This window comes from Bidens hawaiensis, unplaced genomic scaffold (genome assembly GCF_021521415.1).
Source record: "Bidens hawaiensis isolate Kalapana, Puna unplaced genomic scaffold, B.hawaiensis_p1.1 tig00074207_1, whole genome shotgun sequence".
In the NCBI taxonomy this organism is placed as follows: Eukaryota; Viridiplantae; Streptophyta; class Magnoliopsida; order Asterales; family Asteraceae; genus Bidens; species Bidens hawaiensis.
The window spans coordinates 1-12366 of NW_027502879.1; the positions used below are offsets into that span (position 1 = coordinate 1).

Below are 12366 nucleotides of genomic sequence, written 5' to 3' on the forward strand. Positions count from 1 at the left end.
CAGCTACTTGACTGGCGTACCCCGAAGTATGGCGGAGCATAAGCTCAAATGCGATCCGGCTGTTACGCCAATCGTACAAAAGCGCAGGGTAATGGGGCCTAAACAAACTAACGCGTGTAGAACCCAAGTCAAGGAACTCCTTGACGCAGGCATCGTACGCGTTAGTAGATATCAAACATGGGTTGCAAATCCCGTAATGGTACCGAAGAATGACAAACAATGGCGCATGTGCATAGATTTCAAAGATTTGAACAAAGCATGCCCCAAAGATTGTTATCCGTTACCAGAAATTGATCTCAAAGTGGATTCGTTGGCGCCATTTCGCCTTAAATGCTTCTTGGATGCGTATAAGGGATACCACCAAATCCACATGGCCATTGATGACCAGGACAAAACCGCATTTCGGACGCCCGATGGTACATTTTGTTATAAAATGATGCCATTCGGACTTAAGAATGCAGGGTCCACGTACCAACGACTAATGGACAAAGAGTTTCATGCCCAAATCGGGAGAAACTTGGAAGTCTATATGGATGATTTGGTCATCAAAAGCCTCGAGCCTGAGGCGATGTTGAAAGACATTGAAGAAACTTTCAACACGCTCCGAAAGATAAACATGAAGCTCAACCCGAGCAAGTGTTCATTTGGGATGGAAGAAGGGAAGTTCTTGGGAGTCATTGTTACTAAAGATGGCTTTAGAGCGAACCCTGAAAAGGTCGAAGCCATTGTTAAAATGGAATCACCTACCACCATCAAACAGGCTCAGACACTGAATGGGCGACTAGTCGCACTTAATCGCTTCTTGGCAAACCATGCGGATAAGTCGTTTCCTTTCGTGTCAACACTGAGAAACTGCTTGAAGAAAACGCACTTCCGCTGGACACCAGAAGCGGAAGCAGCTTTTCAGGAGATTCGGTCACGCCTGATCGAACTCCCAACGCTTACAGCACCACAAGCGGGAGAGGAGTTAATCCTATACCTTTCCGCAACAGATAGAGCAACCGGGGCAGTCTTGCTAGTAGAACGAAAGGGCATCCAGATGCCAATCTATTATGTTAGCCGTGTACTAACAGACGTAGAAACCCGGTACTCTACCCCTCGAAAAATTGGTCTTAGCACTTATACACGCTTCACGCAGGTTAAGACGATATTTCCAGGGCCACCCAATCACCATTCTCACCAACTTCAAACTCTCAAATGTTCTAGGCAAACCCGAATTATCGGGACGTCTAGCCAAATGGGCAATTGAATTGGGAGAATATGCAATTAAGTACAAGCCAAGACCAGCCATAAAAGGCCAGGTCTTGGCCGATTTTATTGCAGAAGTCCCCGTTTCGCGGGAAAAAGAGTGCCAGGAGGAGGCTCAACCCTCCCCAGCACAGGACGTCAATGATGTCTGGCGACTCTACACTGATGGAGCAGCCAGTAACGAGGGTTCAGGCGCAGGGTTAAAATTAACCAACCCAGCAGGCCAAGAATATACTTACGCTATTCGGCTGGACTTTCCAAGTACGAATAACGAAGCCGAATATGAAGCATTCTTGGCCGGTTTGAGAATTGCGCGTAAGATGGGAGTGAAAAACTTAGAAGCCCACGTGGATTCCATGCTGGTGGCCAACCAAATAAATGGAACATACACGGCTGTGAATGACACCATGGCCCTGTACCTCGCCCAGGCAAAAACCCTTATGCGTGATTTTAGTGATTGTAAAGTCATACACGTCAAGCGCAGCGAAAACAAATCTGCGGATGCGTTAAGCAAGCTTGCATCACTAGCCTTCACCCACTTGGGAAAGGACATCCGCATTGAACTCCTCGAAGCACCATCAGTCCCGCACAAGGAAATTTGTGTCATCCAGAACAATACAGAAACATGGATGACACCAATAATAAATTACCTTGCAGCAGGAATACTACCAGAGTCAAAAACACAGGCAAGAAAACTACGCTGTAAAGCACTGAATTATCAACTCGTCAATGACATCCTTTACAGACGTAACTTTCTTGGCCCACTCTTGAGATGCGTGGACAACCAAGATGCCGACTACCTCCTAAGGGAAGTACACGAAGGCATCTGTGGGGTACACGCAGGCCCCCGCGGTGTTGTAGCCAAGCTAAACAACGCGGGATACTTTTGGCCGGGGATGCATACGGATGCACTGGCATACATCAGAAAATGCAGGTCTTGCCAGCTTTACGCACCTAACACGCATCGCCCAAAAAACGAACTGGTTCCAGTCACTTCTTCGTGGCCATTTCAGAAGTGGGCCATCGATGTGACAGGCCCATTTCCTACAGCAGCAGGAAATGTTCAGTTCCTAGTGGTAGCCATCGACTACTTCACCAAGTGGATAGAAGCAAAACCTTTAGCCCAAACAACCGCAAAGCATATCAAAAAATTTATTTGGGAATTTATAATTTGTCGTTTTGGACTTCCACAGAATTTGGTGAGCGATAACGGCACCAACTTTGCTGACAAGAAGCTACAACAGTGGCTGAAAGAACTTCAAATCACCCACACCTTTACCTCAGTGGCACACCCGCAAGGTAATGGTGAGGTGGAGAGAGCAAACAAGAGCATCGTCGAAGGCATCAAGAAAAGACTTTTGAAACACAGATCCGGCTGGGTGGACGAGCTTCCGCACGTCCTTTGGGCAAACAGAACGCTGAAGAAGGCCAGTACGGGGGAAACCCCGTTCAGCCTCACTTATGGCACGGAAGCCATGGTCCCGGTCGAAATTGGTCTACCCTCACCAAGGGTCTTGAGTCAGCCAGAAGACAATGATGCGGAAAGACGGTTGGATCTTATGCTAACCGAGGAACGCAGAGATTTAGCCGCAGTGCGTGAAGAGAATTACAAACGACAAATGCAAAAGTACTACAACACGCGGGTAAAACTCTGCAACTTCAAGGAAGGAGACTACATACTGCGTAACAACGAGGCTTCGAACCAAGAACGCCCAGGAAAGTTGGCCCCAGTCTGGGAAGGGCCATATGTTATCAAACAAGTTCTGGGAAAGGGCGCATACCGGCTCGAAAGGCTCTATGGCACTCCCATCCCAAGAACATGGAATGGAGCTCAATTACGCAAATGTTATATGTAGATCAATTCCAATACTTGTAAAGAAAAGGCCAAGAGCCACTTCTAATGGAAATGATTCTCCTTTCATAATGTGTTTACCTTTATTCTTATGAACTCCCCACTGGTGCCGGTGTTTACCACATAAAGGGGGAGAAGTAAGTCGTTACGTGTGGAAGGCGGCAAAACCCGCATAAACACAACGTTAAAAACAAAGGAAACCCTACACGCAGGTCAGGTATGGGTAAAGTTTAGCCATCCTACCAAGTGCAAGTGACGGTTCTATCCGCACAATCACGAAGGAGGAAGCGAAACTTTAACCCACTATCAACCACGTTCAAAGGTTAACTTATCCTAAATACTTAGAAATGAGGAAAACCTGCACGCAGGTCAGATAAAGGTTAAAGTTTAGCCATCCTACCAAGTGCAAGTGACGGTTCTACCCGCACAATCACGAAAGAGGAAGCGAAACTTTAACCCATCATCAACCACGTTCAAGAGGTTAACTTATTCTAGAACACTTGGAAAATTGCTAACTTAAACTAAGTATGCAAGTCATGAGTTTATAAAGCAAGGAATCCAAAGAAGGAAATAACAATCTTATACGCAAAAAAGATTTATATTTCAATAATATATTACAATGGCCGGGTTACTACCCGCCTAGAAGAGAATCTATACAAGTTTAAGCAATGGAAAGGGATCTTCGGGGTCAAGCTTCAGGGCCGCCTCCACTAGGACCCGCTCCGTCAGAAGAACGGGGTGGCTCGAGGAAAGCTTTGAGGACAGCTAACCCATCATCAGCAACAGCTACTTCATCCACCTTTTCCACCACTGGATGCGGGAAGGCGGCGTATTGGTTCAATGCTTGGTCGTAAATGGCTTCGGTATCCACATCGAACAAAGGGAAGTTGGAAGGCGGGACGCCTTTCTCAACAAACCCTAGACCAAGCATGAAGCCGGCCTTTTCCCCATCATCATGAGAAGCGTTGAGGGCTGCGGTCATAGCATCATCGTAGGAGGTCTCTGAAAAGACCCGACGCACAACCTACAGAAAAAAATACAAGTATTAGAACCTTTTCTTACAAAAGAAATGCGTGAAGATAAATCTAAACATACCTGAGGCAACGCTTCTCGAAGAAGCCATCGGAGGGCAGCTTGAGCTTCGGTATGGGCGCGTTCGGCTTCGCTCTTGTTAAGGTTGGCAAGTAAAACTTCCTTAGCGGCAGCCTCTTCGACGCCCTTAAGCTTCCGCTCGGTTTGGTCAAGCACCCCCCTCTGGTCCAGGATTTCCTGGAGTTTCTTGGCATCTTCCATTGCCAAGGCATCATGAGCGCGTTGGAGAGCCTCTAATTTGCCTTTCAGCTCCTCATTCTCCAAACGCAGAGGCTCAGCAACGGCTTCAGCCTGGGCAGCCCTCTCGGTTGCGTTTCGCGCAGTTTCCCTGGCCAGCCGAAGCTGTTCATTCACAGCTTGGGCAGCCTTGGAACGGGCCTCGAGTCGCGCCTGAACTTCAACCTCGAGGGCCTTGAAGGCCTTCTCCTTGGTGGCGGCAGCTGCCGCCAGCTGTTGGTTCTCCTCCCGGAGAGCACGCGCTTCAGATACGTCTTTGGCGCGAGCTGCTTTCAACTTGTCGTTTTCACGACAAAGCAGCTCGATGCGCGGCTGCATCCGGGCCTGGAGAACCCGAAGCTCATTGGTTAGCCTACCCTCCTGGTAGCTAGCCATGGCTTCCCCCAACGCACCATGAGTTGCAGCGTGGCGAGCCCAGTCCACGCACTCCACAGGGGTACGAAGGGTTGTTCCTCGGCGTATGTTCCATCGTGGAACATACACTTCATTGGAATCCGACACTGCAAAAGAAACAAAGACAGTAAGGAAAAGAGGATAAAAAAAAAAGGGGGAAAAACAAAGGAACCCTACGCACCTGTAGGGTCAATGACAGGCCGATATCCGCCAAACCCATCACCTGAACCTAAAGGAAATCCATCCAACAGGTCAGGCAGATGGGAAGGTGGCAAAGATCGGCGGGAAGCCCTGCGCGTACCTGATGGTCCGGCTGTCGGTGCCGGTGGCGCGGGCATGGTGGCAGCCGCCGTGGTCGCCGTCGTGGTCTCCGCCGCGGTCGTCGCCTCCTTAAAAGCAGCAGTAACCGCAGGTTCCGTGAAGGATGCTGTAAAAATCGCACTCACGGCCGGCGGTGACGTCATCTCGGCCGGAACAGTTGGCTCGACGGAACGAGCAACTGGACCAGCGGATGCAGGCGCAGGCGACTGGGTCGACGCCTCAGGAAGGCTGACCGAGCCTACCGTCATTGGCGAGGAGGTACTCCCCTGCGTTTCACCCAGGATTGCGTCAACATCCACGCCTGCACAAAGAAGAAAGTGTTAAAAGAAAATTATGAAGTGACAAATCTACAAAGGCATTATGATTATACTTACGGGTTTTCTTGACCCTGAACGTACGGACGGGCGGGGAGGAACCCGATGGAGCCGGCCTCTTGGTACCGGTCACCGTCGTCTTCGTTGGTTCTCCGGAGGTAACGGTCGTAGCCTCCGGAGCAGTGGTCTTCTCACCACCGGGCTTCCCCGCCACCTCTTCACTATCTGACTCCGTGTCAGAGAACCACTGGATCAGCTGTGGCCTTCTCCTTCCCCTTCACGCCGGCAGCAGTCTTCTTCTTCCGCACAAGGGGAGGACCATCTGCGGATTCCTCAGAAGAAGATAGGATGTAAGGATTTCCAACAGCGGGTACAGCATTGAGGGGTTCGGGATAAAATATCTCCTTACCTGGCCGCCGGTGGCTCAGGATCTCTTGGCCCGGCGGATAGACCTCCACAAACCTATCCGCCGTTTGCTCCAGGATGGGCAACTCATTGTCGTCCAGAGCACGAGTGCCCACCCGCACGGGACTGTCAGCCTCCCGCGGGAACAAGAGCGACTCCAAATTATTCCCCTCTGAAAGAAAAGAAACAGTTAGAAAATAAACTAATATCAGCAAGAAAGACAAGACATACCATAAGGAATAGAGTTCAAACCGTATTCGAGAAGGATAGGAAACCGAGACGCATCCTTCCATACCCGGCTCATCCCCAGCAGCACCATCCCGGACTCCGCAAACCGGTAAACCGGAGATTGGACCCGGGATATCTTCGCGAACCATTCCGCCTCCTGGTAGCTGGAAGCGTGAAGGCTCGGAAGCGCTTGACCCTTCTTGAACTTCATAGCAATGGGGATGGCGCGGGCAGAGATGTAGAAGAACTCCCGCTTCCACGATCGGAGACTGCGCTCGGTCACGCAGATCTTTAAACCCTTTATACGGGTTGTCAGGGTGTACCACCCTTGGACGCACCTCCAAGTATAGAAGGTCATCAGGCGGTCCACGTAGGGCTCAATACCCAGAATCCGGCACACCCACTCGAAGTGCCGGACCTTGGCAATCGCCATCGGATGCACCTCGGTCAGGTGCACCCCGTGCCTCTCCAGGACACGGTACATAAACTTTGTCAATGGGAACCTAAGGTTTCCATAAACAAAGAATGCAGCATATACCCCGATCTTGCCACTGGGGGCATCGTACACAGTCTGGTGAGATTCAGGAAACTCAGGCTCGAGAGACTCGAGCATGAACTTCCTGACGATGTACTGGTACTGATCGACAGGTAGAGCACACTGGCACTCGCCAGCAGTACTCCTATCGTCGGCTACAGCTTCAGCATCATGAGAAGACATTTTTGCAGAAAGAAGAGTGATTTCGGGAAAATGCTTGCCTGAAAAAGGGGAGTATTTGCCGGAAATCACTAAGAAGAAGAAGAAGAGAGGTGAAAGTGTGAATTGCAAATAACCCTCTTCCCCTTTATATAGTAATCGCAATTAATGCGGTGAATTTAATGCGGAGGAGAGAGAAATCGACAGTGCAATGAAACTATGACACGTGGCAAAAAGCAAGCTGGCAACAGCTGTTGAAAGGACGTGCCAGTAACTTCGCGGCCACGCGCCCGAAAAAACACGCCCACGCGCCTGAAAAAGCGACTGGAATGACCATGTTCTGTCACGTCACCATAACTTCCTGCACGTCCTGACACAGTCAGAAGAAACTGTCGCACGACGTTTCAGATGTTTGGATTGTTCTTATCCTTACCAACCTTTTGAATTTCAAAATTCAAAAAGATTCAAAAGTAAGCGGGAAAACACCCCTTACCTTGGCAACCAAGTAACCATAAGACGGACGCGGGTACAGTGTTAAGGCAAAACCCTTCACATACCTTGCACCCGCAGGGAATTGAAGCCAAGAATACCCCGACAACAAAGTAACTATAAGACGGGTGCGGGTGCAGTGTTAAGGCAAAACCCTTCACATACCTAGCACCCGCATGGAATTTATGCCAGGGGCACCTTGAAAGTAAAGTAACCGTAAGACGAGCGCGGGTACAGTGTTCAGGCAAAACCCTTCACGTACCTAGCGCTCCGCAGGGAATTGAAACCAAGAAGGATCTTCTGGGCGATGCTTGCGGAAACGGAAATAACATCCCCGCATAGCGGGAACGTCGAGAACTACATTGTTTGAGGCTCCAGGATGGAATTGGTGGTTTAAACATAATTGATCACTATGTTCAAAACCACTAAAACCTCAAGGAGAATCCACACAAGTGAGACTCAACGCTCCTGACTTGCGAGAAGGTTACATACCTACCCGCATCATACCCAAAGATCAAGCAAAAAAAAAAATCGGGAATTTTTGCAAGTGACATTAGGAAACCCGCGGGAAGAATCCCCACGGAGAACCTTAAAACTAAACCCTTTTCAAAACCCCTTGCTTAAAGTCCAAAATTTCACCTCACTTTATTAAACATTCGTGAGAAGAACATTGGACTGGGGGGACTTGAAGAGGTAGGTCCCAGCAGAGACCAGTTGGTCCCGCAAGACTCACCTTGAACAGGGACGTCTGCGCAAAGGCCATCTGCTCCCGCAGGACCCACCATGCTCATAGAATCTTACGCGCAGTACGCAAGCTGTACACGCAGGGAAAGCCTCCCAATGGTGAAGTACCCCGCCTGTTCCCGCAGTTGCGGATACAAGCCATCAGGGAAGGCTACCCGCAGACAGCAGGGCTACACGCACAAGACACTAGCTACTTCAGCAGTCACGTGAAGGAATGAGCAAGGCGGGAACAATCCCGCCCAAATGAGCCAGTCTGATTCTGAAAGATCTTTTGTACCATACCTACCAAGGTATGGATAGGACAGACGATCTGACCAGAACAGCCCATGAGCCAATCACAGGGTGACAGCTCACCGACAACAGTGCGAGGAGGAGCACCCTCTAGTACTGTTTGTCACTATTAGCCGCTGCCTACTCACCAACCCTTACTGTGGAGCATGCGCAGCCTACAGTTGGTGGAATAGTGTTACTGTTGGCCGTAACCTATTCACCAACCAGCATGGCCTGCGTACAATCCACAGTAAGTGGGACGTGCATAGTCTACAGTTGGTGGAATAGTGCAGCCGACTTTGTTACTGTTGGCCGTAACCTACCCACCAACCAGTATGGCCTGTGCGTAATCCACTGTTGGTTGAACAGGAATACTATTCAGCCGGCTGTACCTTCTAGAAAACCTACCTTCGGCTATAAATACTCCAACATCTTGGAATGGTAAGATCATCTGCGATCCAGTTATCTAGCAATCTCTTAATATACACTTATATTCAGAGCAACCTAGTCTGATTCTCACGCCGGAGGGTGGTCACAAGGAGGAACCCCCCCCTTCTCAGTGACGAGCTTACGGTGTTTGTTTTGCAGGTCTCCTGAAGAACAGCCTTCTCAGCTAGACCTCATTCGTGGGAAACATTACTTAACCCCCAGATTATCTATAATCTGTACCGGGTCTCCTATTGTTTCTTCAATACCCATATAATTTACCCTCGCCATCATGCTTTTTGACCACACTTTGGATGTACACTTACGAAACAACTTGAGTTTTCACTCTTATTTTTTAAATTTACCCTTCATTTGGATCCATTGTCACTTTTAGAGTGTAAAATTAATTCATTTAAGATGACGAATATTATTTGTTTTAGTTTTAATTGTTGAAAGTGAACACCCAAAAAGTCTTTGAAATAAAACTAGAACTTACAATATAACCCTTGAATACAGGAAGCATACGTACACATTGTTTGGTAATGGGTAAAATTGGAATCTATAATTATATATAACATGAGTACATTAAACCATTTTCTAGAATACAGCCTTCAAAATTTAGCTCAAAAATCTTATACAAATACGTCACGTATTATCGATGTTAAATAGGTCATGTTCGCAGGCTGAACCCGACACAAACCCTTAAATTTTACATGAACCTGGAAATTTTGTCAAGAAAATAACATCGATTTTCATAAGTTGACACATACACAACATGCTTATAACCTGACTTATTTTATTTTATTTATGTTATTTTTTTGCATAACACTGCTCTAAAACACAAATGTATATAAAACAATTACGTGTGTAAATTAAAGAACCGTGAGGTTCATTCCTCCTTTATTGTTATAAACGTGTGTAAAATACTCTGTCAATTTCAATTATGACATAAATCATAATTTTTTGTATTAATTTATATCACAAGCATGTTAAACGAGATAACTCGCGAACCCAACATGATCTAGACTAGAAGTTAACACATTGAACATGTTCTAAAGCCAAAACTGTGATTTCATGTCTTGCTGAAAAATCACACCACCACTTTCCTCAAACTCTTTATGCAAGTGTCAAGTAGAAGTTATTATAGGCTAAAGTTTACATGCTTGTCAATCACTCAATCCTTAATTCCTTAGAATATGTTAATTTTAGAACCTTCATTTATAAATTAAAAAAAAAAACAAATCAAAAGCACAAAATTAGATCTATTAATCCACAAACTGGACTCAGCCAAAAAAAATATATATAAATAAATAAGAAACTTTCTTGTAACAATTTTTCAAACAACACAATATTGGTACAAAGATCTTAATAATGTTAAAAGTAAACAGAACATTGGCCCAAAAAGAACACTAGCCACTGTTTCTGGGACACACTAACTTTTGTATGATTTACAACAACAATATATGATATGAACTTTCAACTAACTTCTACTCTTTTTCCTGTCGTGTGATATGATTTAACCAAATAATAACTATAGCAAACAAACTATGAGAAATCTTCACCAAAAGATGACTTACACAATTGTAACAAACTTAAATTGATCTTCATGTTATCTGTTCTTCTTTAAATTGTAAAAGACCGGTGGGTGGTGGTTGTTGTTGTTGACGGTTTGGATATTCTAGCGGCTGGTATTGAGAGGAGGCGGCGGCTATGTTATTGCTGCTGTTTTTAGCCGCTGGCACGTCGTGTGTGTGTTTCCCTTCATATGTCGTTATCACGGCTTTTGGGTCACTTGCGGCTCGCTCGACATGTTTTCTAACATTGCACCCTTGGTTGGTGCACTTGTAGTAACTCCTACGTATAAAATATCATTGTATGGTTGTTTATTAGACCATATAACACAAAATATGTTTTATAGTGTGTTTTGTTGAAAACTTTATCATTTGAAACAACTTTTTTTTTAATGGCATATTATTATTTATTAGAAACAACTAATTAAGATAAATTGTTAACCTTGGATGGGGATTTCCTTTAACAACTTTTTGTCCGTACTTGCGCCATCTATAGCCGTCATCAAGAAGATCAACTTCACTTGTTGTTTGGACTATGATCCGAGGTTCTGTCCGATGAGATGCAACCAGGTCCGAACCTCTGACATCGGTGTTCCTACACATTATATGTACAAGAACTTAGTATAACAATAGTACTTGTTCAACAAGATATGTTCTTACACCTTGAACAGTACAACACATATGTGACTTTGCACAACTTTTTTTCCATATATATATCACTTAGGAAAAGTGTACATTTTTGTCACTGTTCATAGTTATAAAATGTGTAAATTTGTATTTCTTCATGTTTATAAGGCTGAAAAACTTGACAAAACGTGTACATATTTTCTTAAACCACATATGCAAGTAGCTAGGGGTGTTTATGGTCTGGTTTTGACGGTTTTAAGTGAAATCTTAAGCCAGACAGTTATTAACCGTTTTTGATCATTGCAAACCAAAACCAAACCATTGAAATTAAATTAAAGCCTAACCAAATAGACTTTTAGTGTGGCTTGAATTTGGTTATAAATTTCACAGTTTGGGTTTATTGGACCTTTATAATATAAAAAAGATGAAAGACAATCAAAATAAAGAAAGAATAAGGTTCCAATAGTTAAAACTCATAAGACCCACTTCATATATGTAAAATATAGAAGGCTACATAGCCCAAACATCCTATGGCCCACTTAAGTTTTTATATTTCTAATCGGCTTTGAGTATAGACTGTAAATCAAACTGTTTGGTACGGTATGAAAATTCGTAAACTAGTCGAACTTAAAAAAAACAACCTTGAGGCCAAACTGGTGGCTACTTTAGGCGGTTTCATGGGGTCAAGTTGAGCCATGAACACCACCATATTAGTATATAAAAAATAATAATATTAAAAGTACCTCCTTTTTGCTTGAGGTCCATCACTATCACTCGATCCCGAATGTTCATATCCAGCTTGACTAGATTCTTGATGCATTGACCTCGAATGGCTAAAATTACTCGTTTGCCCCTCAGACCCTTGTTCGTATTGGCTTGAACTTCCACTACCAGTATCTTTTCCACGCTTAGATTGAGGCGGTTGGTGGTTATGTTGTCCTTTGTAAATAATCTCAGTCACCAAACCCTCGACAGACCGTTCAACTTGCTTTTTAACGGGACAATTAGGATGAGTGCATTTATAATAACTTATCGGGTATTCACTGCCCTTGACTTGTTTTTGCCCGTATTTCCTCCATTTGTAGCCGTCATCAGCGGGCTTATCGACGGCTACCGGGGGTACATTGGACATTTCACGTGTAGTATTATGGTTTGGGATGGAAGGTGGAAGTCTTTGGTATGTGTTCGGTTTAAAATTAAAAGAATGAATTTGTGGTACTTGAGTATGCACTTGTGTACCATGTCTTGTGACTTGAGCTAATGCTTGTTGGTGAGATATTCCTTGTGGGCCCTGGTTACAAAACTTGAAGTGAGTTGCTAAAAGTCTAAAAACATATGTGATACTTAATACAAAAGTTAAAACAAATATAGAATGCCTATCCTAGATATAAGATGAGACAAAACTAATGTCCAAGATTTCTTTACACTATATATAAAGCATTAAGCAAGTACATA

General features: G+C 45.2%; 1 protein-coding gene across 1 annotated transcript; it reads right to left on the bottom strand.

The window, feature by feature from the left end:
- Nucleotides 1-10317: 10317 nt before the first annotated feature.
- Nucleotides 10318-12156, bottom strand: LOC143606308 (putative WRKY transcription factor 4). The gene is made up of 3 exons (XM_077082117.1): nucleotides 11655-12156; nucleotides 10727-10879; nucleotides 10318-10567 (listed from the first exon to the last, which is right to left on the bottom strand). The coding sequence occupies exons 1-3, from the start codon at nucleotides 12041-12043 to the stop codon at nucleotides 10318-10320; spliced, it is 792 nt and encodes a 263-aa protein (XP_076938232.1). The 5' UTR covers nucleotides 12044-12156.
- Between the last annotated feature and the right edge of the window lie 210 nt (nucleotides 12157-12366).

Coding starts and splice junctions, on each gene's coding strand:
- LOC143606308 (XM_077082117.1), bottom strand. CDS start 12,043: ATGTCCAATGTACCCCCGGTAGCCGTCGATAAGCCCGCTGATGACGGC. Junction 10,880..11,654: donor GGACCTCAAGCAAAAAGGAG/GTACTTTTAATA, acceptor TATAATGTGTAG/GAACACCGATGTCAGAGGTT. Junction 10,568..10,726: donor AAAGGAAATCCCCATCCAAG/GTTAACAATTTA, acceptor TTTTATACGTAG/GAGTTACTACAAGTGCACCA.